General features: G+C 45.6%; 1 protein-coding gene across 2 annotated transcripts in view; it reads left to right on the top strand.

The window, feature by feature from the left end:
- Fras1 (Fraser extracellular matrix complex subunit 1) overlaps positions 1-25,250 on the top strand; it is a 411,526-nt gene that overhangs the window by 242,079 nt on the left and 144,197 nt on the right. For both annotated transcript variants that reach the window (XM_039091669.2, NM_001415086.1), the window contains 3 exon segments: positions 15,988-16,140; positions 16,629-16,775; positions 25,099-25,245. In XM_039091669.2, the coding sequence (XP_038947597.1) occupies positions 15,988-16,140; positions 16,629-16,775; positions 25,099-25,245 (447 nt within the window).

Raw genomic sequence — 25,250 nt, 5'->3', positions numbered from 1 at the left:
CAGATCTTACGGGTAAAGATGAGAAAACAAAGGTGCTGGTGCAAGGACAGGTCGCTGGCTAGCTTGGATGGTGGATTTCTGGGGAGTAAGAGCTTGATCACTGATTATGTGCAATGTGTTAAATGCTGGTTCACACCCTCCAATCGGCCTCAAGCAAAGACTCTTGGCCAAAAACTTGGAAAATTAGATATAGCTTTTATGGGCATTTTTGTTTGTTTGTTTGTTTGTTGTTTGTTTATTTGTTTGTTTGGTCTTTTGGTTTTGGTTGTTTTTTGTTTGTTTGTTTTTGTTTTATTTTTAGCTTGGAATTTGGGTTAAGTAAAACTAAGCAACTTTCATTGTTGCCGTAGTTTTAGAAGCTCACAGAGATATCATTATGAAAACGCCGACCAGGTGACATTTTCTGGCCATCTGACTGAGTATAACCTCTTACAGAGGTTGCCAGTGGTTCCAGAACTCTCTTGGGGAAGCTCTCAGCTGATAGCTGGTGTTGATATTTTAAGCAATTCATTGTCAGTTAGTAAAAAGGAATGAGGCATTGACCTGTGCATAGATTTCAGACTGACTCTGTGTGGACTCCCCTTCTCTCCTCTCACCTCCTTTTCACCTCCCTCTCTCCTTCCCTCCCTCCCTTCCTTTCTTCTTCCTTCTTTCTCCCTCCCTTCTTCTTTCCCTCTCTTCCTTCCCTCCGTCCTTTTTCTGTGGCTAGATAGCAGAATCAACACAACAAATGAGCCCTGTCACCACTTCCCTTTTAAAGAGTGCTGCTGTTAGGCTGTTAATATTTTTCTCTCAAATCATTAGTACAGCCCATACCTTCTCAACCCTGTTTTTTTCTCCTCTATTTCTCTCCATTTATTGCTAACATTTCTGGAAAGTCAAGCCCATGTTCTTGGTGATAATGTAGGCATGCCCAGATCTGCATTCTGGAAGAAGCTGATATGGCCACAGCACCGAGTACTATTTGGAGGTTTGAGTTGGGAAGGAGGCCTGAAGGAGTCTCATGCTCCCACACTCAGACACAGACAGGAGTGGGGCGGTGTCCTTTTGCAGAAGCTTCAGTCACAGGGAGGTGAGCTGGTCCTGAGCAGGAAAGGCAGAGGCTTTAAATACATAGAGGGTCAGTGTTTGTTGCCTGATTTCAATCATCAAAATCCTACCCATGATTCCTCAGTGCCTGGCTCAGTCTTTTCCTCCCTGAATGAGCCTCTCCCTGGCATCTTCCACATTCTAATTTGCCTGTGTGCAGATCATTTCCCGCATTTACTTGGTACTGCCTAACTCCCACTCTCTACAGACGATGTGCATGAGCATCTAATGAGAGGTGATGCTGCCGAGGATGCCTGTGAGAAACCCTGGCCTGACCGCTTCTGACGCTTTCTTGCCATTTAGCTTTCATGCGATCTTCGAGGGAGGTGGTAATTCAATCCTTGTCTTGCATATAAACAGACTGAGCTGCAAGAGAACCTAAATAAGACTGAACAAGAATGATAGCACTAAGAGCTGAATCTGGAGACTGGGATTCCATAATCACGTTGTCATGTGTTAAACTCCACAGTGCTGAGTATAGCCCAGCACACACATTAGGGACTTAGGAGCAGGTCTTATTGCTGCTGTTTGCTTGCTTAGTGTGTGTGTGTGTGTGTGTGTGTGTGTGTGTGTGTGTAGTGTTTGAGTGTGCACAATGCAAGTATGCACATATGTCTATGTGTATAGAGGCTAGAGGCTAGTCTCAGGTTTTGTCTTTGAGACAGAGTATCTCACTGACCAGAACATCATCAATTAGGGTAGACAACTAAAGAGTGACTTCCGGGAATCTTTCTGTCTCTCCCTCTCCAGGATTGGTTAGACGTGCATACTATACCATGCCTGGTCCTTAACATGGCTTCTAGGGGTTGAACTCAGATCCGTATGTGTGAAATGAATATATCACTGACAGAGCATCTCCCCAGCCCCCTATCCCATAGCTTGTGCATCTACACGTGTGCAGTATTTGTCTGTATCGGCATCCACTTGTGTGCATGTGTGTTGACATGCACATGAGCATGTGGAGGCCAGAGGTTGAAGTCAGATGTCTTTCTCAATCTCCCTTTACCACACTTTTGAAGCAGGGTCTCTCCCTGGATCTTGTACGAAGTGATTCAGCTAGATAGGCTGGCCACTTTTCCTGTGTCCCACTATCTGCCCCCCTAGCACGAGGATTATAAGGGCATGCCACCGTGCAGGGCGTTTTTTTAAATAAGGGACATAACAATAAAGCTCTGATCCTCTTGCTTGGAAAGCAAGCACCTTCCAGAATGAGCCACCTCCCAGTTTCTGGCTAGTGGATCAAATGATGGACTGGCAAGGGTGCCTATGATGATGAGGGATCTTAGAGAGGCACTCTCAAACATCCTGAGCTGTTGTGAATCCCAGGGGAGCTGATTACACTCCCTTGGGTGCCCTGCCCCTGCTGTATGGTGTGTCCTATCTGACTGAGTCAGTGGTGAAGAAAAACACTAACCCATGCTAAGATTGTATAATCTATATCAATTCACACCGGCCTTAATCTTTTAAAATGTATAAGCACTTGGATGGTTTTTATGGTGGTAGCCATTGGAGTGTTTTGTCTTAGGTAGCACATACATTTCCATGTGTTGACACTATTAGAATGATCTGTTTAATTGTCACTTTTAGTGGTTAAATGCCATTCAATGACACTGGCTATTTTCCTGCTGTGGTAGCAGCTGAAAAGCAGGAGACAATTTACCTAGCAGGTTTAAATGAGTTGCAAGGCTACAACTGTGACTAAATATACTTTTGTCGCTAGTAGTAGCCATGATTTATGAATTTATATCTTTATAAGTATTTTATCATCTCGCTGGGTCAATGTATAAAACCTTACTGCAGAGTTGTAATGACTAGAACATTCCAGTTGATTTGGATTTGAAAATAAAAGCATTGTGCACTGTCGGTTTGACCGGGGTAAGGCTTGTGCTTGAGACATGCTGGGTTAGGCAAATGCCTGGACTCGAGGGTCTAGTCCCGCCCCTTCCTGTTCTACATGGATGGGCTCGAGGAGCTTTTCTCTTAGCCTAATCCATATTCTGTGTTTATCTCATCTGCTTGGCTTGCCTCTTCTTTTCATCTTCTATCTCTGTATATTTTCAATTTCCTTGTGCCTTCTGTTTTTTTTTTTAATACCCGCTTCTTTATTTCTCTTATCTCCTTCTTTTGCAGTGCCCTTTCTTTTCTTATTTCTCATCATGCCACCCGATCTCCTGTTGCTTGAACTATGAATTGTATATCCAATCTCTTTCTGGAACTTTCAGTGATTATCTCCCTCCCTGTTCTCTCAATTCATGCTTTTATTCAAGAGACCACAGGGTCTGCGGATCAATGATTGAACACTTCAAGGTTTCTCCTGTCTTTCATCCTTTCCACAAGAAGGACGTTCTCTGTGCTTAAATTGAGGACTTCCAAGTTAAAGAAGGAAAGAAAGAAAAAGAAAATAGAAAAGGAGAAAAAAAAGAACTTGGACTGCAATATCCCTTCACCTTTGACCTAAACAATTCCCTACCCAGCTGTCGTAAGAACAGAAGGACCTTAAAGTGCCAATCACAGGTTTTTACTGAGGTCATTGTTGCTGCTGCCCAGGAAGGACAGGCCCCAAATGCAGACAGGGCTTTTGTGGCTCTGTGTTCACAGGACACAGCTGAACTTAGGAGTGGTTACATCCTCAGTACTAAAGGCAGCAGTGTCCTCTGACTGCACTGGCCCGATTTTCCCCCAAGCTTGAAAATTTCTTTGGCTTACTTGCAACGAGCAGAAGAACTGTTTTTTTTCAAACTATCATTATCTCCAGCATGGATGTTGGTTGTGCTTGGGCCCGCTACATCAAAAGGTTTTAGAATTACTCATCACTTAAGTCATCGTAGGTATTGTAGAGGGCTGGGTATGTGGTTAGTGACTTCTCCATTTCATAAGCCACAGGACTGGGATTACCCAACTTCACAGGAGGCTTTGTACCCAAGGAGACAGGCTTCTGAGGGCCCTGTGTGGCCTTAACACACAACCTGCTCTGCCCTTCTTGGCAGTTGCTTAAGTTACCTCCTTTCGATGTTCTTGAGACTTTGCCCACACAACCTCCCACTCCTGTATACATCTTCTTCCACTCAAATCTCCTTGGCATGAAAACCCAGCCACAACTCCACTCTCCCTTTTATGTGGAGGAATAACAACATCCAATAAAACGCAGACCCCATATTTTCTCTCAGATATCTCTATATTTTCTATTTCCATCCTTTTACTTCCTTTCTGCCACCCATCCCTCCTTGGGCTGACTCCTCCAGCCATTTATTTCCCCCTCCCTTTTCAGACAACCTCTTCTGAGCTCCCCTTGAACCTTGACTCCCTCCACCCCTCCTTTACTGTATTCTTGTCTTTACAGCATTCTCCCCCTCCCCCTGCCCCTCCCCCTCCCTCCTCCTCCTCACCTCTCTCCCCTTCCCTCCTTGGATTCTTTTCCAAGTATGAAGACTCTCACTCCCCTCCACCCATGGGAATTGCAGACTGAAGAAGCTCTAAGGAAACGCACTCTTCACACCACACCCACAATCTATTTTTCTTTCTCCTCATGACAGTTTTGTTTAACCTTGACTCATTTTGTAATCAGCACAATTGAGATCCATTGAGTGATGCCCATTCCCAGCTCATTTGCTGTGGGCCTAGACCATGTTTCCTTTTCTCCCTTCCTTTTGCAAATCCATAAGCTTACTTCTCTTACATGGTAGCCGCATACACATCTATAGGATCTTTTCCCTCTTCTTCCCAAGATGAGAGTAAATCATAAAGATCACCTTTGCCTTATGAAATAATCCAAGACCAAAATGTTATGATGGTTCCATTGCCTCCCACCTTGATGTCCTTATCCTGATCTCCAAGGCCTGTGTTCTCCTTAGATACCTGTGTGTGTTGAGACTCCATCTGTATTTATTGTGTATTGTCTCCATTCCACAATTCTCCCCTCCTTTGTGAAGGCAATCTGTTGTGTATTCTGTCCTTGACAGGGATGTCTTCACTGGGCATCATTCTTAGGCATCAGCTAAGTACCCAAGGTGTATGGCCTGCATATAAAAAGGTGGTCTGGGCCTCCCTTCACCCTTTCTGCATGAAACAAAGCAAACCTCACCGTCTCTGTCTAATGTCTCTGTATTTTCTACTTCCCTCCTGGTGCCTATGATTGCTCATCATCCTGTGTTGAGCATCTCCAGGGAATGTCCCATTCACGTTCTGCTTCCTGTAGCACCTTCCTGGTGGTCAGCTGACTTGCCGTAAGCACTAACAGAAGAGAGTCACTCTCTGTTTGGAGCTAAGTCAAATGCAACACAAGTTGGATTCAACGTGCCAAGATAAATGAGCCCAGACAGTACCTATGCCACTTGTCCTGCAACAGGAGCTGCCCTCCCCTCCAACTGAGAACTGTGGCATTGCCAGTTACTTTATCTAACTGCCTCTGTCTTCATAATGATCCCTTGGGCCCTGTAACAGCCTTCCCAATAGTAAGTTGGTCAACACTGGGTAGAAACCACTGTCCTGTCAACTTAAGGTCAGTCTGTCTTGGTAGGGAAGTTCTATTTGATTGTTTTTTCCATTGGTTGGGCTTTGTTTTATGTCTTTTGTACTAATTAGACTCTCTGAGGGGGGAAAAAAGGACATGATTTTAAACACCTTTGGGAGGGCTGAGCCCAAAGTAATAATAAAAGGCAAAGGAATGGGCTTCTGTCTCTTCTGCCAGTCAGAGGTTGTCTTAATGTCTTTTGTGCTGGTTTCACAAGTTGACCTCTGAGCTCCTAATGGTGGAATCAGAGTTCAAATCCTATCCTCTTCCTTTGGTTTTTCATAAATTTGTGCAACACATTGCTGTCATTCTTAAGTCTCCTGCCCTCACTCTCCTCTCTCAAACTCTCCTCTTCCTGCTCAGCCTCCTTCTCAAGGCCTCTCTGAGTTCATGTCTTTTAATGTGTAACCCACTGGATTCAATTAGTGTTCCTCCCTCAGCCTGAGTAGGAGGTTATGTGGTAGAACAAACACATGTATCAGTGACTGCACCATGGAGGAATGACACCCGCTCCCTCCCCCAACAACCTTTAAGTACCCGTAGTCCTTCAGGAAGGGGTGAAGCCTCATGGACCCCACATGCATGATGAAATGGTGAGGGGCACAGACTTGTGCCAAATTTGTTCCGATAACAACAGCTGCACCAAGTTCATGAATGCAGCCCCATTCATGAACTGTCATGAAAATGTCTATCTCTTGTGCACCTTTCTGTCCTCTGGCCCCTGATGGGTCTTTCCACTCCCTCTTCCACATGCTCAGCAAGTGTTGAAGGGGGTGTTGTGTTTATTCTACTTAGGGCCATGTGCTCCACTATCCATTGTCTCAGTACTTTCGGTTATGAAGTTTCAGCATTCATCACCCCTCCCTACAGTAAGAAGCATCTCTGATTGGGCACAGCACACATCTAGGGATTTATCAGGGTATTTTGAAAGCAGTTGAAGAAGATTATTTAGCAAAATCATCCTCGTAGGATCTGCACTCCAGCACATGACCCTCCCAGCCACAGGTTCTTAACCGGGTTTATAGTACTGAATCCTACACTTATAAAAGACCTGGAGTTCTTGCATGACATCATCTCTCCTTGTATCTGGTAGAGAACAGTTACAAGTGTTGATTACTTTAACTACTTCCAAATGCCTTGACAATGGTTACATTAAGAACCTAATCAACCAGTGGGATAATAGTAAAAATCTCCCTGTATGTCTAAATTTATCCTTATAGATCATTACTTATCAGCTAAAAGAGTCACTTCCCCATGAAATCAACATGTAGACCGTTTTTTTAATAGCAGATGTTGTCTTGAATATCTTCGGGCTTTCTGGTCTTTGTTCCAAAGATGAGACATAAGTCATTTCCCCAGTGACTGCCGCCATCCATCATGAATGTGGGTAATCCTCACTGACCCTCGAAGCAGAGCCTCTGATTTGGAGAAGACATCACACAGCGATGACCGCGTGAAATTTCCTCACAGCTGCAGGGCGACATATTGGAGGATGCTGCAGCTGCTGAGTTCAAATATTAATTTCCGATTTGTTTAAATTTTGAGCATGTCTACATGCTGTGTCTATTTAGAAAACAAATAGAGTCTTCTAGTGCTTAAAACAAGAAATGTATTTATTTTATCTGGAGCTAGTTCTCGGCCTCCCGACTTCCCTGTAATATTTTCATTAATTTGCTTGCTCAGAGTGTGAATTCCTGTTTATTGACAAGGTGGTATGTATACAAACAACTGGAATCCCATCTGCCTGCTCGAACCACACAGGTGTGCATCATACCCCAGTGATCTGAAGCGGGCTGAGCACGAATGCATCTCCCGGCTCACTCTCCTCCTTGTCAGCCTTAATGAATGTTATATTTAAAGACCCTGCACTGTAATTGCAGTAGTGACAAGGAAGAATTTACTTACTGAGTGGCAGTGGGAAGAACCTGAAAGGCAGCTTCCGGCAATAGGCACTGTTTAAGCAATCCTTGTGTGCACACATCACTTAGGCATGTTTGAGGTCAACCTCCTAGTTCTTGATTGTCGGCAGGAAGATGGGTTGTGGGTGCCTTCCTGCCTAGACAGAGCTTTAGGATAGGATGCTAATCCTCACCAAGGCTGTCAGACTGGTCGGTTGGAAATTCAGGTCCCTGTTTTAGTAACCACCATACCAGTAAAGACTGAGAGGCAGCCGCCGAAGCCTCCACTGGTGTGTCCTGAGGAACTGCCTTAGATATGTCACGAATACAGGTGGAAAGGTTGGATGTATTCCTAAAGTCTGTGGACAGCAAGAGTCACTGTTTGTCAGATGGTTACTACCTACCAAGGAGAGTCTCCTCCAAATCAGATCAGTTCTTAGAATGTATGGGATGAAAAACAGGAAGTGACCAGTGCCGCAGCAGTTTATACAGTCATCTGTAGGCCACTCATGCATGCGCTCGCTCTCTCTCTCTCTCTCTCTTTCTCTCTCTCTCTCTCTCTCTCTCTCTCTCTCTCTCACGCACGCACGCGCACACACACACACACACACACACATGCACACAGCACACCCAAATAGCATCCTTTTCCAACTAGGATGAAGAAGATTTTTGAAAAATAGGGGTACAATCCTCCTCCAAAACCTTTTCAGAGGCCTCCAGGTTCTCCAAACTCTCCTGGCATTTCCAGATTTTTATCGCATTTAAAGTATAGTTTCTATTTTATCTTAGTTTTCCCAGATAGTGTTCTTCTGTCCTTATGAAACCCACTATTTACACAAGCTTGGGTGTAGATCAGCAGACAACACAAGCAGGTCTAAGGCACACGGAGGTTTTGGTCTTTCCAGGTTTCATTCTGTCAATCCCTGATCTTCCTGCTATGAACAGCAGAGCACATGCAGTGATGTAACTTGGAAAGAACAGAACGTTAAAGGCATTTCTTTCAGAAATGTCCCCAGAGGCAGAGGTCTCCATATATTCTGAATGAAGAACATCGTCATAGCTTTATTCTGAGGCACACACGGAGTGGAGTTCATGCAGCTAACTGGCAGCGTGTGGCTGTGATCCTTTTTGGCATTAGCTGTTGTTTCCTTTCTTGGCTTTCCTGGAGCCAAGAGGTGAAAGAGGATCATATGTACTTACATGTGTGTGCCCATGGGCGGGTGTGTCACAACACGCACAATGAGGTCAGAAAACAATCTGCGAGACTCAATTTTCTCCTTCTACCAAGTAGGTCCCCTGGCTTGAAGAGTGGTCAGGCTTAGTAGCAAACATCTCCATCCACTGACCATCACACTGTCCTTTCCAGTATTTTTGTTCAGCAATCCTTTTTAATCCAGAAACCACATAGAAATTACCTGATCCATATAATCGAATAGCACCAAACTGACCTAGGTATCCATTTTAAAGGGGTTGTGAGGGACTAACATTTTTCAAAGTGACACTTCTGGTCATACATCAGACACATTCTTCCTTCTCGAGGTACACCTCAACACTGCCACTCACTGTCATGAGATTCCTTGTGCTTGGGTTAGAGCTCTGTCTCAGGTAGGCTTGCACACTGGAAGACAGCAGATTCTATTGCTAATGGTCGTGAGCTGCCGTATGGGTGCTGGGAACTGAACTCAGCCTGTGCTCTTAACCACTGAGCCATCGCTCCAGTCTCCATGAGTTCCCTGGTGTCTAGGTTAGTTGACTACTGGTCTCCCTATGGGGTTGTCCTCCCCTTCATCTTCTTTAATCCTTCCCCTAACTCAACCATCGGGTGCCTGAATTCAGTACAATGGTTTGGTGTAAGTATCTGTGACTGTCTCAGTCAGCTGATGGTAGAGCTTCTCAGAGGACAGCCATGATAGAGTCCTGTCTTCAGTCTCTTCTCCATTTTATTTTTCTCTGCGGTTCTTTTAGACAGGAGCAGTCCAGCTAATGTATGCTGCCTGGTTGGTGGCTCAGTGTCTGAGAGATCACAGGGATCCCAGTTAATTGAGACTCCTGGTCTTCCTATGAGGTTGCCCCCCTAATTCAACCACAGTGGACCCTGATTTCAGTCCATTGGTTGGGTGTAAGTATCTGCATCTGTCTCAGCCAGTTGCTTGTTGGGTCTCTCAGAGGACAGCCATGCTAGGCTCCTGTCTGTAAGCACACCATAGCATCAGTAATAGTGTCAGGCCTTGAAGTCTCCCCTTGAGATAGATCCCAAGTTGGGTCTGTGACTAGACCTCCTTTACCTCAGTCTCTTCTCCATTTTTGTCCCTGCGGTCCTTTAGGAACAATTCTGGGTCAGAGTTTTTGAAGGACACTTCAGACATAGCCTTCCTTAAGGCAAGAGGCAGGACCCAGTTCTGCTCAGCCTGCTTCCTGGGAGGGGAATCAGTTCAAAGCAAATGGCCTTTCTGCTCCTTCTCCTCAGAGTTGGATGCTTCTCTAGCCTGGGGGAAGAAGATGAAGAGGCTATAGATTGTATGGATAGAGGAAAGACAGGCCTTGTTGGTTCAAATGCATGGTCATGCCTGGATTGCTGGCCTTTCCCTGCATCCTTTATCTTTCCCTGATGCCTTGGCCTTACAGATTTGGAATCTTTGGAGGTGAGGTTTTGCTGACTTCCCGGGGAGAGCTTGTGAATGGGGGTGGCAGCCAACGGTAAGGAGAGAACATGTGAGTTGATGCTCCCATTATTGCTTTCTTATCTACATTAACTACTTGGACATAATCATATACTCAGTCATTAACTGTGCCAAATACTCTCTGAATACTGTAGCCACTTAAATGTTTTTGTTGTTTGAAAATAAAAATATTTTTTCAAATGTTCAACTTCACCTATAAGTATAAAATAATAAGGTAAAATATAGTAAGACAAGTTTTTACCAACCTGATTAACCAATTTTTTTGGTGTGTGTGTGTGTGTGTGTGTGTGTGTGTGTGTATGAGTATGTGTGTGTGTGTGTAAAATATATGTATAATATATGTATAAATTTGTAGTACTGGCAAAGTTATGACAAAACAGACTCAAATGTCTTACAGAAACACAGAATGATATGAACTTTCTAGAAAAGAATTTGTGAGGCACTATTTTTCATGTCTGCAATTGTGTGTTCATCTGCTTCTGTCTGGCTCATGTGAGCCCAGGAATGAAGTGCTCCACCTCGGTTTCCCCATCAATCAGGGGGACAGAATGGGATGGTGCCTTCTCAGAAGGGTTTGTATTGTTGCAGTTGAGACACTACCTAATGTGTGTTCAAGGCCACATATCTAAGCTGTAATGATATTAGTTAGGCCTATTAATGCTGTCCTTTGAAAATGATCAGGAATGCAGGCAGAGACTTATGCACAAAGCTTCTCATTGTAGCCTGAAGTAGAAAAGTGGAGACAGAATGTCCACTCCATAATAAAAATGACTTTTTCTGTTCCTTCCTTCACTTAGAGCTGTGATGTTATGTCATTCTTAAAAACAGTGTTGACAGAATGCCCCTAATGGCGTGTAGAAATGGTGTCAGGGCTAAGCAGAAAGTACTATGTGCCCACGTTTCATATAATCTCATCCATGTAAAAATCTACATGTGAAGGGCTGTGTAGAAAAAACATAAAAGAGAAAAAAAATGTCAACATTGGCAGTCATGAACTCTGAGAACCATTCCTAAGGTGGTTTGGTCTTTTGATTATGCTTTGAAAAATTGTTTTTTATATCTTATTCCATAGAATGCTTTGCTGTGAGAGAAAGAAAATCCCCAAAGCTCTTTCAAACACGTCAGAGACCCTCTTCTGTGTAGATGACTGTAGCTTTCAGGCTGGACCCTCAAGCCTGCTCACAGGTGGTGCCCGGTGGCACTGGCCACTTGTAGCCTGTCATCCTGAGCTCCGTCTCTGCCCTAGGGTCCTATACTTCTCTGGATGGAAGTCAGAACACGCATATTGATCCTTGGGCCCTTGTTGCTCTGGCGTCTGGCTTCCTTCCTGGGTCATCTGTCATTCTGAAGTCTCCCAAGGAATTATTCCCAGAAAGATTTTGACTTCAAGCCTCTGGAAAAAAAGAAAGCTGTTTCCTAGGTTTTAGAAATTTATTATTCTTTTTTCCCTTGGTTTAATAAAAACCAGTCAACCAACTGTGATTCACAGCAGGATTCTACCACATATTTATTTAAGTGGTGTTTTGTTGGTGCTAGTGTTTGACAGGAGCAGGAAGGAAGGTTGGGGTGAAGGAACTAATATAGGAACTCCCTCAGATGTGGTTGTGGAATCAAGTTCTCCATAGGACTGGGTATTCAGTGTGACTTTGTGAACAATAGAATAAATATAGTCAGTGAACAAAAAGAGTCTAAAAGTCCAACTTTTCAAACTGAAATAGTTAGGATCTCCTGTGTAAGCAGAGCTATAATCTAACTTGGATGAATGTGACACTCTGGGCAACTCATGGTTGACTTTTATATTTTCAGATGTCATTTATTGATTTCTTCTCCGCCTCTGGGTATTCACTCTATCATGCCATGTGATCTGTCATGGGATTGATGGATGCCTTCTTACGGCTGCTTTAACAAGGAGCTATGGAAGGAAGCAGAGACCCTGAGTGATTGCAGCCAGCACTCTTGAGCCCTTTCCACTGGCTTCTGGTGTCTGTGTGCACAAAGCCGGTCATGTTTGGTTTGAGGCTTCTACAGACTTGGTTGAGAGGATAGAAATTATCAAAGGTTGTATTAGTTACTCTTTATGGTGATCAAATGCCCAAAAGAAGCAACTTAAGGGAGGAAGGTTTTATTTTTAACTGTAGCTTTCCCTGACTTCATAACAGAGAAAAGAATGATCAGGAAAGCTCTGTGGGGGAAGGTATCGCAATAAAAATGTGAGGTATCAGATAAAGTGATGTCTCTGAGCAGGGGACAAAGAAAGATATATGTTGGTATACTCAGCTAACTCCCCCTTTTTATTGAGATCATGATTTCAGCTCATTTGCATAGTATCACCCACATTCAACATGAGTCTTCTCTCTGCATTTAAACTTCTCTAGAAATACCCCCGCCCCTGCAGTTCTGGGGTACCCCTTTTAGGATTGTATGACCCTTTCATAGGGGTCACCCAAAACCTTTGGAAAACACTGATTCATAACAGTAGCAAAGTTAGAATTATGAAATATCAATAAATCTTATGTCTGGTGGTCACCACCACAACAAAAAAATTGTCTTACAGGGTCAAGGGTTTAAGAAGGTTGAGAACCACTGCCCTATGACCATCCCAGAGGTATGGCAATAAAGATTAGCCATCTCAAGGGTTGTGATGAATTCCTATATTTACCTGTCCATTGGAGGCATAGAAAGAGGACCCAACCAATTTAAGGAGTGGGATAAACTGTGCTGAGAGGAGAGAGGGTGCTTCAAGGAGTCAAGCTGGTCAGAAGTATTTGTGTTGTGGGATTTCTCATAGGATAAGGAAGAACCCAGTCAATTTTGTTACTCGAAGCCCTTCAAGAGATCTTTTCAAGACAAAGAATTGTGGAGGCTGAAACACAATACATCGAGGTAAGGTGTTAGGAAGGGAAGGAAACAGTGCTGTGTTAGTTAATTTTTTCTCTGATCACAGGAGCAAGTCAAGGGAAGAAGGGTTTTACTTTGGCTTGCAGTTTTAGGGGACACCATTCATCATGGTGGAGAAAACAACATAGTAGGTAGTAGGAGAGGGTGGAGGCTTGCTCACCTCAGGGTAATCAGATAAAAGGAGGCTAAAGCCAGACTGAAGTGCAACCTTAGACCTACTTCTCCCAAGCCTGGCAAACTATTTCCTCCAGCTATGTCCTACTTCCTGAAGGTTCCACAACCCCCAAAGTATCATCATCAACTGAGTGTTAAATACGGGAGCCTGTGAAGACCATTTTGCAATCAAGGCAGTAACAGGTGGTTAGGGAAACCCAGGGAGCCACAGTGTTTGTACAAAGTCCTCTGAGGGCTGGATGTGGCATGTAGCGTGTTTCGTTGGGTCAAGGATAGAGTGAAGGGATCAGGGAGAACACCAGGGACTCTTCCAGAATGTCAGTGAGGAATCCTGTGAGGTAGAAAGTAAGAATTGAGAAAATGTTCATAGCTGAAGGAAACGCATGGAGGGTATAGTGCATGTGGACTGAGTGAAGTCGACCACAACACTTGGGCATGGTTTGGTGGTTTCTTGGAAGGAATAGAGAGAGTTTCAGGGTGGCTGTTGAAAGAGCAAAGAGAACTGTTCACAGCCCAGCCCCAGCTGGATAACGTAACACGAATGGTGTCTATCATGCAAACAGTTTGCAAAATCCCCAAGATCAGACAGATCCACAAATACCTTTTTATTCTACTCTTAGACTACTCCAGAGACCTGCTTACTTTCTCTTCAAAGTGCCACCATGGTGATTGTTCTCTTTCATGACTCTGGTTGAGAAGGCATCAGTCAGCTGTAACTCTTTTCCCAATGGAACACCCACAAATCTTATCCATGCATGCCCAAACCCAGGGTATTCTGCCCACACTTGTCAGGAGGAGTACAAGCTCATGGCACAAAATCCTTTATTGGGTAGTGAATGTCTCCTGGCCCTCTATCTTCAGAGAATGCTACCTTCATTTACCTATATTTTCTGAGGCATTTCAACTTCTTCAGGGGTAGGGTTATGCACCTACCCTGTGAGGAATGTGCTTGGCATTATGTGAGTCATACACAGCAAAGAGGGTCAGGCAACAGTAGTCTTCTCTTATTTTATTTTATTTTATTTTATTTTATTTTATTTTATTTTCTGGTGTTTGTGTTGTTTTCTGTTTTGTTTTGTTTTGTTTTCTGTTTGTTTTTTACTTGTTTATTTGTTCTGTTTTTGTTTTCGAGACAGAGTTTCTGTGTGTAGCTTTGGCTGTGCTATAACTCGCTCTATAGACCAGGCTGCTGGTCTCCACCTCGCAGAGATCTGCCTACCTCTGCCTCCCAATTGCTGGGACTAAAGGTGTATGCCACCGTTGTCCAACTCTTATTTCTTTTAGCGAAGTCACCATTTCCTTCCCGATGTACTGAAGAGCTTTAATAAGGATTCCTTTGGCTCCTAGGATGTCATGAGTTGTCTCTCATATCACTCAAAGGCTACCTGCTTTCTGAAACTTCCAAGTTCAGAAACAGGCCAGGTATCTTGGTTTGTGTGATACTTCAAGAGCCAGCATTTTTTTTTGAGGAGGACATTTTGACTTAATTTCTGGGGCAGCAGCAGAGGGTTTCTAGGGCAATGGTCTCATGCTGGGTGGAGTGTGGGGGTGGGAATGAGACCCGTGCTTCCTGTGCCGAGACTATTTGTAGACAACCAACGTTAAAGCAAGTTAACATGAGTTTCTCCAAAAGCACAGGAGCCAGGTCTGTTTGAGCAGGGATCATGGATGTGATCTGTGTAGCTGACATGGGCTTTTTTTTTTTGAAAGAGCAAATGTGGCCCAGATCACTGTCTTGACCTTTGACCTATAATGTCAAGAGATGAAGCACGGCATCTGAGCTCTGGTAGGGTAGGAACAGGTACGAAGTGCTTAGAGTTCCACGGGGAACATGGAACGGCCCTAAAACCAGAGTCCTTTCTTCCTGCCCTGCCCTCAACTGTTTTCATTTCTGTGAGTGATACAGGATCCTCGAGTTTCTTCTGCCATGGAGATGAAGGATGGTGGATGAGGCTTTGAGGGTGATTACTACTTGAAGGCAGGGCAGAGGGAGTGTTAGGCCACAATGGAAGCTGAACCCAATTGTGCTCTGTATTAAAGGATGACTCTTGTATAAGTGCGGGCAAGAGAGTGCTGGCTCCACAAGATAATTTGTTTTATGGCTTTAATCACAGCTGGTATGACAGAGCTGCCGAGACCCATCTATCAGGTCGTGATTTTTTTTTCCATGCACAGCCCTTTGTTATAATTCTATCTTCCGTTAAAGACCAAAGTGAGCAACCAACTCAGACCAATTATCTGTTAAGCTCCCTGTCCCCATTCCAAAGGCTGACTACGAAGTGCGGGCTCTGGAGGCCATGTGGAGGAGTCCTGTGGCAGGCTCAAGAGCCTGCCCCGTGGTGGGGACACACAGCCCTCGAGGGCTCTTGCTCTGGGGGGGAGGGAGAAGTTACACGTAATGATCTTGCTGTTTCTCTTGGTCTGACATTTCTCTCTACTGTGTCAAGTATCTATCACACAAAGCCCTAGTACTTGAAGGTCGTTCAATTGGAAAGAAATGAAAACTCAATTGCTGTGCTGGGCCTAGCATTTACTAAAACCATTTACTACAAACCTCAAGCCCACACGGTTTGTACAAAGTCCCCAGTCTCTTCTTTGCTTGGGTGCTGTCTCTGGCCTCCTCTCTGGATGGCTGAGCTGCAGCTGTGGTAATTGAACCCCCTCTGCCATGTGGTGTACTGACTAGACTTCAGCTCATGAACGTCAGTGCTCATTTCCCTCCCTCTTCCCCTTCCAGACTGCCATCCTCTGTGCCAGCACTGTGTGGCCAATCTCCAAGACACTGGTAGCGTGTGCCTAAAGTGCCAGCATGCCCGCCACCTGCTGCTTGGAGATCACTGCGTTCCAGACTGCCCTCCTGGACACTATAAAGAGAGAGGCACTTGTAAAAGTGAGTAAGTGCTGGACTTGGGATGGTGTTGGGGGTGGGGCTGCTGATGGAGTTCTTTTAATATCAGAGAAGGCTTTGGTGTTTCAGAGACAAAGGGGGCTAGAAGCCTCCAGCAGGGCTGCAGCCTGGCCCAGCACCCTGTTTGGAGTCTCCTTTTCCACGGGTTGTTTTGGGAGTACCTTAGTGGTTTTCTTACTGCTGTGGTGGAATACCTGGGGCCTCAGATGGATGACTGTACTGCGCCTCCAGTTGGGAGGCAGAGATAATGAGTACTGGTGCTCAGCTTCCAGTCCCCTTTGTAGTCAGGGCCTCAGCTGCTTGCATTTAGGGGGACATTGTCCATCCTCTGTCAGTCTAATCTATCCCTGCACAAACATACCCAGGGGGTTGTCTCCTTTGTGGGTCTAGATCACGGCAGGTTGGTATAAGCATCACAAGGAGAATATCTGGGTTCATGGTTTTTACTCATGTCTCTCTTCCCTCCATAGGATGCCATCCCTCCTGCAGAAGCTGCCAGAATGGAGGGCCTTTCTCCTGCTCCTCTTGCAACACTGGTCTGGTTCTGACCCACATTGGTGCCTGCAGCTCCACCTGCTTCCCTGGGCATTATCTGGATGATAACCAAGCTTGCCAGCGTAAGTTTACAGAGCTGTCTCCTCTTCTTCCTTTCTGGGCCTTTAGAAGGAATGTGAAGTTCTCCCTCCACCTTCTCCGATAGCCTCTATTTAATGTAAGAAAGAAAGCTAACGTTCAAAGGCAATATGGGTACCATTAGCAGACTGCGGCTTAGACAGCAGTCCCGTCCCCCCCCTCCCCGTTGGAGGTGCTTGCCTTTCTAAGGAGTAGCTGTGTGATCTTGGCTGAGTCATTTGCCTTTTCCCCTCCAGTTGTCTCACACAAAGTGTTAGTCAGTTTAAGGTTATCTTAGCAACCTGGCCCTTTGATCCTGAGCAGAGAAAGGAGCCCATACTGGTGTCCAGTCAGTGGACCAGGCCCATCAGTGTGTTTAATTTATCTTCTACATTTATCTATTGATACTGACCTCATGCAAGAAATATTTCCATTTCTTCCCAAAAATCTAGCTTTTTTTCCCCCTTGTACAAGAGTTACATGTGTAAATGCCATCTCAAACAAGTATGGTTATCATTAAGGACACTGGATGAGACATAAAGAGTTTGGATAAATTAGAGAAAGAACTGATCTGGAAAACAATTAAGCATCCATCGCAGGTGAAGGCTGAGGCTGCTTACATTATTTTCACCTCTAAAAGTTACTCAGAGAGCTATCATGAAGCTAGAGAGCTGGCTCTGCTTAGACAAACACCCACTATTCTTGCTGAGCACCTAGGGTGGGTCCCTAGCACATACATGGTGGCTTGCCACCATCTCTTACTTCATTTCCAGAAGATTAGAGGTCCCATTTTGGCCTCCATAGGCACTGTACACATGTAGCGTTTATACACACATGAAAGAAAGCACTATATAAACAAAATACATACAAATGGCCCCTTAAATATTAGTTATAGCTTTGAAAATCACAGTGAACAAATATGGTAGTGATATTTCAATTTTACAATGCAGGTGGAAGGCATTATAGACTAGTAGCTTTGAGGAATCTGTAGAGTTGGGGAGGGGCTTCTAGAAGTTTAAGTGCTAATGTTACTTAAGAGCATTATGATCTTAAACAAGTCACCTTTGACAACAGTATCTTTCTATAAAGAGGTAATGTCTTAGTTTCTTCCTTATTACTGTGGTAAAAATCCCCTGGACAGGACTCCTTTAGGCTTATAGTTCCAGAAGGATACAGTCCCTCAGGAGGGAGAAGATGTGCAGCAGGCAGCCAAGTCATGGTGGCAGACACAGAAGGCTGGCTGCTTGCATTGCATCCACACCCAGAAAGCAGAAAGTGAACAGGAAGTAGGACTGAGCTTTTAAAGCCTCTAAGGTTACCCTTGGTGATCCACTTACTCCATGAGGCTCCATTTCCTAAAGTTCCACAACCTTCCAGGAAAACTGCCAGCTGGGTGTCAGATGTCCAAATATGTATGCCTATGAAAGTCATGTCTCATTTAAACCACAGTAGGAATTTAATAACAGTAGGTACATCCTACCACTATAGCACTTAACACAGACTCAGCAGAGAGTGAGATTTCTTTCACCATAGAGCAGTTACTGTTTTCAAGCCCATTTGGAATGAAAGGCTAACCCCTCAGTGAAAGATACTTCTGTAGATACAGACAGGAAGAACGATGTCTTTGCTAGTTCACTGATTTGTGTATGAGCATTTGCATTTGTTGCAAAGGTATATAAAATCCAGGATTTTGCATCATCTGTTGAAGTCCTGGAGATAGAAACTTCTTTTGAAGTAATGGGAAGATTTCCTCACATTTGTAACAAAAGCTGGGTGTGGTATATATCAGCTGTCTGCCAGAACTGACACATTCTATAATGCATCAGGAGCAGGAAGGAAGTGCTTGCATTTCTATTGAAGAGCGAGAGTATTTGTTGGTGGAGAAATAGTGACTGAGATTTATGAAGATCCGCGCAGCCTCAGAATCGCAGAAATAGAAATCCAAAAGAACTAAACAGAATTCCTCGTGTGAAGAATAGATGATAAAAGCTGACTGTGTCATAGTCCTTCTCCTTGGGGAAGCCTTGGCCTTGCTGCGGGGTGGCCCAGGCACAAACTGCTGTACTGCTGTGTAAATAGGATTTCTTGGAGTGTTTCCATTGAATTAAGACTCTCCCAACTCTCATCTTTAAGTTTTCTCCTTTTCTTTAACTGACTAAAATAAGCCTCTAAATTGGGCCGAGTCTCTATTATGTGAAACACACAAAAAAGCATCAGCTATGCCCTTGTGGTGCTCACCATTAGAGCCCATTATAGCATGCCAATTCTAGAAACCGTACAATAAGGAGCTATTGAGGAATTATCACCAGTGCTATAGGAGGCATCAATCAATATGCTACTAAAGAAATCCAGGAATGTGGAATGTAAAATTATGTTTTCAGAAGTATTTAGGAAATGCACTCTCTCAGCTCTGGGATTTAAGAGCAACCAGATGAGGCAAGAACTTTGAAAAATAAACTCCGTGCGTGGTACTTGACCCACAATCCTTCTGAGCTGGAGGAAAGTTCCAGGGATACCTGAGCCACCCTTGTACCCAGAGCACGGACAGGTGAGGGAAAGAAAGAAACCAGTTCCACTGTTGGGGTCTTCTTTCTGATTGGCTCTAAAATGTCTCTAAGGAGAAATAAAACTTAAGCCTCCTCCCTTGTTCACATGTTTGCCTTCCAGAGTTTGTGATTAAATCATTCCCTCTTGGACTTTGTTCTGGGCAAAGCTGGAGCCGGTGGAGTGATAAAGCAGAGGTGATGGGTCTTTTTTAGACCCAAGTTGGATTGAATAGTAAGAGTATGTATGAGTTCCACATGCTATAAGATCCCTCAATCGTTTATGAGGGACACTGATAATACATCTCAGCTTTTCTTAATGATTTCTGAGGTTACTAGCCCGGCCTCCCAGAACTGCCTCTGTTTCTCCCAGTGACGTCCCAGAAGCATGTAAAAGAGCATCCAGCCACATGCCTCTGGCAGGTGAGGGAAGCTGAAGACCTCAGGGGCAGTGAGTGGCATGTGTGGGACTATCGTGTGATGGACAAACACAGCCATTTGCTGATTGCCTAGAAAGGAAGAAGAGGACAAGTTTGGAGACAGAGATGGTGCCACCTGCTCCTCGCTGTGAAACGGCTGCTTCGACTCCATGAAGTCGTTTGCGGTTTCAAAGTGCTTGTCATAGATCTACTCCTTCTGTAGTCACTAAAGGAGCTAAATTGTATATTCAGGTCCCCAGGAGGAATGACAGACCACATAGAAAGATTAAGGAACGTGGACAGAGATGGAAGGAAGCTACAACCAATCCTTTGGTATCAGGACAAGGAAGTAGCCTGTGAACCCAAGCAGTTGGATCTCACTTTGCAGCCCCTTGTCAAGTAGGAAGGTCCAAAGGGTATTAGGTGAATGGAGGCTTCTCGGCTTAAGCCTGTATGTCAGTGTCTTTAGTCGCCATGTTACCGTTTTTAATTGACATTAAGCCTTTAACTTACCTCAGGGGGTTTGCCTATAGGGACTGCTATCCAACCACTATCCTCTTCCTGCGTGTGTTCAGTTGGTTTCAAAGCGTAAATGTATGACTTTTCTATTTTTAATTATTTATTTTTTATAATTTCATTTAATTTATTATTACCTAATTTTCCCCTTTCCTTCCCTCCCTCCAAACCATTTTGTATAGCCATCTTGCTTTCTTTCAAATTCATTCTCTCTCTCATTCATTGTTGTTACATACATATGGTGTGTATACATATGTATGAAAAAATAACTCTTTGCACCTCCTGCCAAGATTCAAGTATGTACACACTCACACATATACATACATACACACACACATACAGACACACACACACACGCCACACACACACACACAAACGCACACACACACAACACATGCACACATACACACACACCCACTCTCTCTCTCTCTCTCTCTCTCTCTCTCTCTCTCTCTCTCTCTCTCTCTCTCTCTCTCTCTCCTAAATACACGAGTTCAGACTGTATAACATTACTTGCCTGTATGACCTTTCTTAAGTTCTGCCTATTTTGCTTGGTTGCTTTTGGTTTATTTCCTTTACTTTAAAAACTGAATTCTTATTGCTTTAATTGTAAAACATAACTGCACAATGTTTCCTATATTATTATAAATGTGACATATCAAAATGCCATGAGCCATTGTTTTCTTTAAAGTCATTATTTAAAAATACTGGTCAAATAAAACCTTATCTCTTGATCATTGTATTACTAGGGATACTAGGGATCAGTTTTACTGAAATCAGAAACATACCAATCATTTTGAAAATGTGTCTCAACTCTCCAAGGGAATCCACACCTTTTTGAATCTGTTTTATTTTTTTCTGTGTGGTACCTGTGTCTGCATACTTTTTAATGTGCTTATGTGTGCACATACATGTGTGTGGATATGCCTGTGGAGGCCGGAGGGATGCTGAGGTGCTACAAAAGGGTGTACCTGGGAAAGTGTTCTAGAATGAGGCATCCAGAAAGGCTTTCTGGAAGCAAGGCAGAAGGATGAGTCAGACAGAGCTAGAGATAGGAGAGATGTTTCTAGAAAGGGGATTCAGGATTTCCAGGCAAGTGTGGAAGGGAGGGAGGTAGAGCAGCAAGATTTGTAGAAATGCTGACCAGAAACTTTTTAGGTTTAAAAAAAAAATCATGACAATATTAATAAAAGCACCACTGGTGGATACCAGGAGAGTGGGTTGCAAGTGGGTCAGAATAGATGTGGGAAAGGCAGGGGGCTGTATGAGAGCACTCCAGCAGGGAGGACGGTATGAGAGCACTCCAGCAGGGAGGACTATATGAGAGCACTCCAGCAGGGAGGACGGTATGAGAGCACTCCAGCAGTGAGGACGGTATGAGAGCACTCCAGCAGGGAGGACTGTATGAGCGAACTCCAGCAGTGAGGACTATATGAGAGCACTCCAGCAGGGAGGACGGTATGAGAGCACTCCAGCAGGGAGGACGGTATGAGAGCACTCCAGCAGGGAGGACTGTATGAGAGCACTCCAGCAGGGAGGACTGTATGAGCGAACTCCAGCAGGGAGGACGGTATGAGAGCATTCCAGCAGTGAGGATTGTCTGAGAGCACTCCAGCAGGGAGGACGGTATGAGAGCACTCCAGCAGGGAGGACGGTATGAGAGCACTCCAGCAGGGAGGACGGTATGAGAGTACTCCAGCAGTGAGGACTATATGAGAGCACTCCAGCAGGGAGGACGGTATGAGAGCACTCCAGCAGGGAGGACTGTATGAGCGAACTCCAGCAGTGAGGACGGTATGAGAGCACTCCAGCAGTGAGGATTGTATGAGAGCACTCCAGCAGTGAGGACGGTATGAGAGTACTCCAGCAGTGAGGACTATATGAGAGCACTCCAGCAGTGAGGACTGTATGAGAGCACTCCAGCAGGGAGGACTGTATGAGCGAACTCCAGCAGGGAGGACTGTATGAGAGCACTCCAGCAGGGAGGACGGTATGAGAGCACTCCAGCAGTGAGGACTATATGAGAGCACTCCAGCAGGGAGGACGGTATGAGAGCACTCCAGCAGGGAGGACGGTATGAGAGCACTCCAGCAGGGAGGACTATATGAGAGCACTCCAGCAGGGAGGACGGTATGAGAGCACTCCAGCAGTGAGGACGGTATGAGAGCACTCCAGCAGGGAGGACTGTATGAGCGAACTCCAGCAGTGAGGACTATATGAGAGCACTCCAGCAGGGAGGACGGTATGAGAGCACTCCAGCAGGGAGGACGGTATGAGAGCACTCCAGCAGGGAGGACTGTATGAGAGCACTCCAGCAGGGAGGACTGTATGAGCGAACTCCAGCAGGGAGGACGGTATGAGAGCATTCCAGCAGTGAGGATTGTCTGAGAGCACTCCAGCAGGGAGGACGGTATGAGAGCACTCCAGCAGGGAGGACGGTATGAGAGCACTCCAGCAGGGAGGACGGTATGAGAGTACTCCAGCAGTGAGGACTATATGAGAGCACTCCAGCAGGGAGGACGGTATGAGAGCACTCCAGCAGGGAGGACTGTATGAGCGAACTCCAGCAGTGAGGACGGTATGAGAGCACTCCAGCAGTGAGGATTGTATGAGAGCACTCCAGCAGTGAGGACGGTATGAGAGTACTCCAGCAGTGAGGACTATATGAGAGCACTCCAGCAGTGAGGACTGTATGAGAGCACTCCAGCAGGGAGGACTGTATGAGCGAACTCCAGCAGGGAGGACTGTATGAGAGCACTCCAGCAGGGAGGACGGTATGAGAGCACTCCAGCAGGGAGGAGGGTATGAGAGTACTCCAGCAGGGAGGACGGTATGAGAGCACTCCAGCAGGGAGGACGGTATGAGAGCACTCTAGCAGGGAGGACGGTATGAGAGCACTCCAGCAGGGAGGACTGTATGAGAGCACTCCAGCAGGGAGGACGGTATGAGAACACTCCAGCAGGGAGGACGGTATGAGAGCACTCCAGCAGGGAGGACGGTATGAGAGCACTCCAGCAGGGAGGACGGTATGAGAATACTCCAGCAGTGAGGACGGTATGAGAGCACTCCAGCAGGGAGGACGGTATGAGAGCACTCCGGCAGGGAGGACGGTATGAGAGCACTCCAGCAGTGAGGACGGTATGAGAGCACTCCGGCAGGGAGGACGGTATGAGAGCACTCCAGCAGGGAGGACGGTATGAGAGCACTCCAGCAGGGAGGACGGTATGAGAGCACTCCAGCAGGGAGGACGGTATGAGAGCACTCCAGCAGGGAGGACGGTATGAGAATACTCCAGCAGGGAGGACGGTATGAGAGCACTCCAGCAGGGAGGACGGTATGAGAGCACTCCAGCAGGGAGGACGGTATGAGAGCACTCCAGCAGGGAGGACGGTATGAGAGCACTCCAGCAGGGAGGACTGTATGAGAGCACTCCAGCAGGGAGGACGGTATGAGAGCACTCCTTCAGGGAGGACTGTATGAGTGAACTCCAGCAGGGAGGACTGGACTGTATGAGTGTACTCCAGCAGGGAGGACAGTATGAGAGCACTCCAGCAGGGAGGACTATATGAGAACACTCCTTCAGGGAGGACTGTATGAGTGAACTCCAGCAGGGAGGACGGTATGAGAGCACTCCAGCAGTGAGGACGGTATGAGAGCACTCCAGCAGGGAAGACGGTATGAGAATACTCCAGCAGTGAGGACAGTATGAGAGCACTCCAGCAGTGAGGACGGTATGAGAGCACTCCAGCAGGGAGGACTGTATGAGAGTACTCCAGCAGTGAGGACTATATGAGAGCACTCCAGCAGGGAGGATGGTATGAGAGCACTCCAGCAGGGAGGACGGTATGAGAGCACTCCAGCAGGGAGGACGGTATGAGAGCACTCCAGCAGGGAGGATTGTATGAGAGCACTCCAGCAGGGAGGACGGTATGAGCGAACTCCAGCAGGGAGGACTGGACTGTATGAGTGTACTCCAGCAGGAGGACTGTATGAGAACACTCGAGCAGGGAGGACGGTATGAGAGCACTCCAGCAGGGACAGGAGGGATTGTATGAGAGCACGTCAACAGGGAGGACTGTATGGGAGCACTCCACCAGGGAGGACTGTATGAGAGTACTCCAGTGATGGAGATAGTAGCCTTGGTTCATCTCCACTTGTGGACATGAGGAAAGCATAAAGTTTCTAACTTTTGTTGGAGAGATTGAGCAGTCAGGACTCAGTGGACAACTAGATCTGGGTGAACGAAGGGGAGAGTCAGGATAGACTCCAAGGCTCCCAACACGGATAACTGAGCAGAAGGAGCAACGGCGGTTGTTCCACTGGAGAGAATGAAAACAGACTGGTGTGAGGCATCTGCCCTGGACGCCTCCATTTTGTGCCTGGCTGCTAAGAATTACAACTAGGTAAGCCAATAAACTAGGTCACATCTAAGTCCTACGTCTCAAAATGCAGGATTTCACAATCTCCACAATAAAGTTGTCACCTAAAGTCATATGTGTCTGTATCATAAGTGACAGGGAGAGGTTGATCTCCTAAGTGATGTTCAAATAAAGCCATTATTCTTCATCTAAGTTTGAATTCTGTAGCTGAATTACAGAAACGTTTGAATGTGGGATTCTTGTTCTTGGATTTATCTTCATCTTCGGGAAATGGATTGCTCCCTTCTGTTTTAGAAAATAAAACTAATATTGTCTGTGTCTGTTGCTCACAGAAGAGGGTTATGGGCCACAATTGAGAGGCAAGTTGGAGCCAGGCTTTGCTCCGATGCAGCATCTGTCTAGATTTGGTCGGTGCCTCTCGACTTGTGGTTGTAACCATCTGGTCATCTCCCTTTCCTCTTCACCAATCAGCATGCAACAGGCATTGTAGAAGCTGTGATTCACAGGGCAGCTGCACCTCCTGCCGAGACCCAAGCAAGGTCCTGCTATTTGGGGAATGCCAGTATGAGAGCTGCGCCCCCCAGTACTACCTTGACATCTCCACCAAGACTTGCAAAGGTAAA

Source organism: Rattus norvegicus, chromosome 14 (genome assembly GCF_036323735.1).
Source record: "Rattus norvegicus strain BN/NHsdMcwi chromosome 14, GRCr8, whole genome shotgun sequence".
Classification (NCBI taxonomy): Eukaryota; Metazoa; Chordata; class Mammalia; order Rodentia; family Muridae; genus Rattus; species Rattus norvegicus.
Note: the sequence above shows the minus strand (reverse complement) of the source record. Positions and strands in the feature narration are given on the sequence as shown.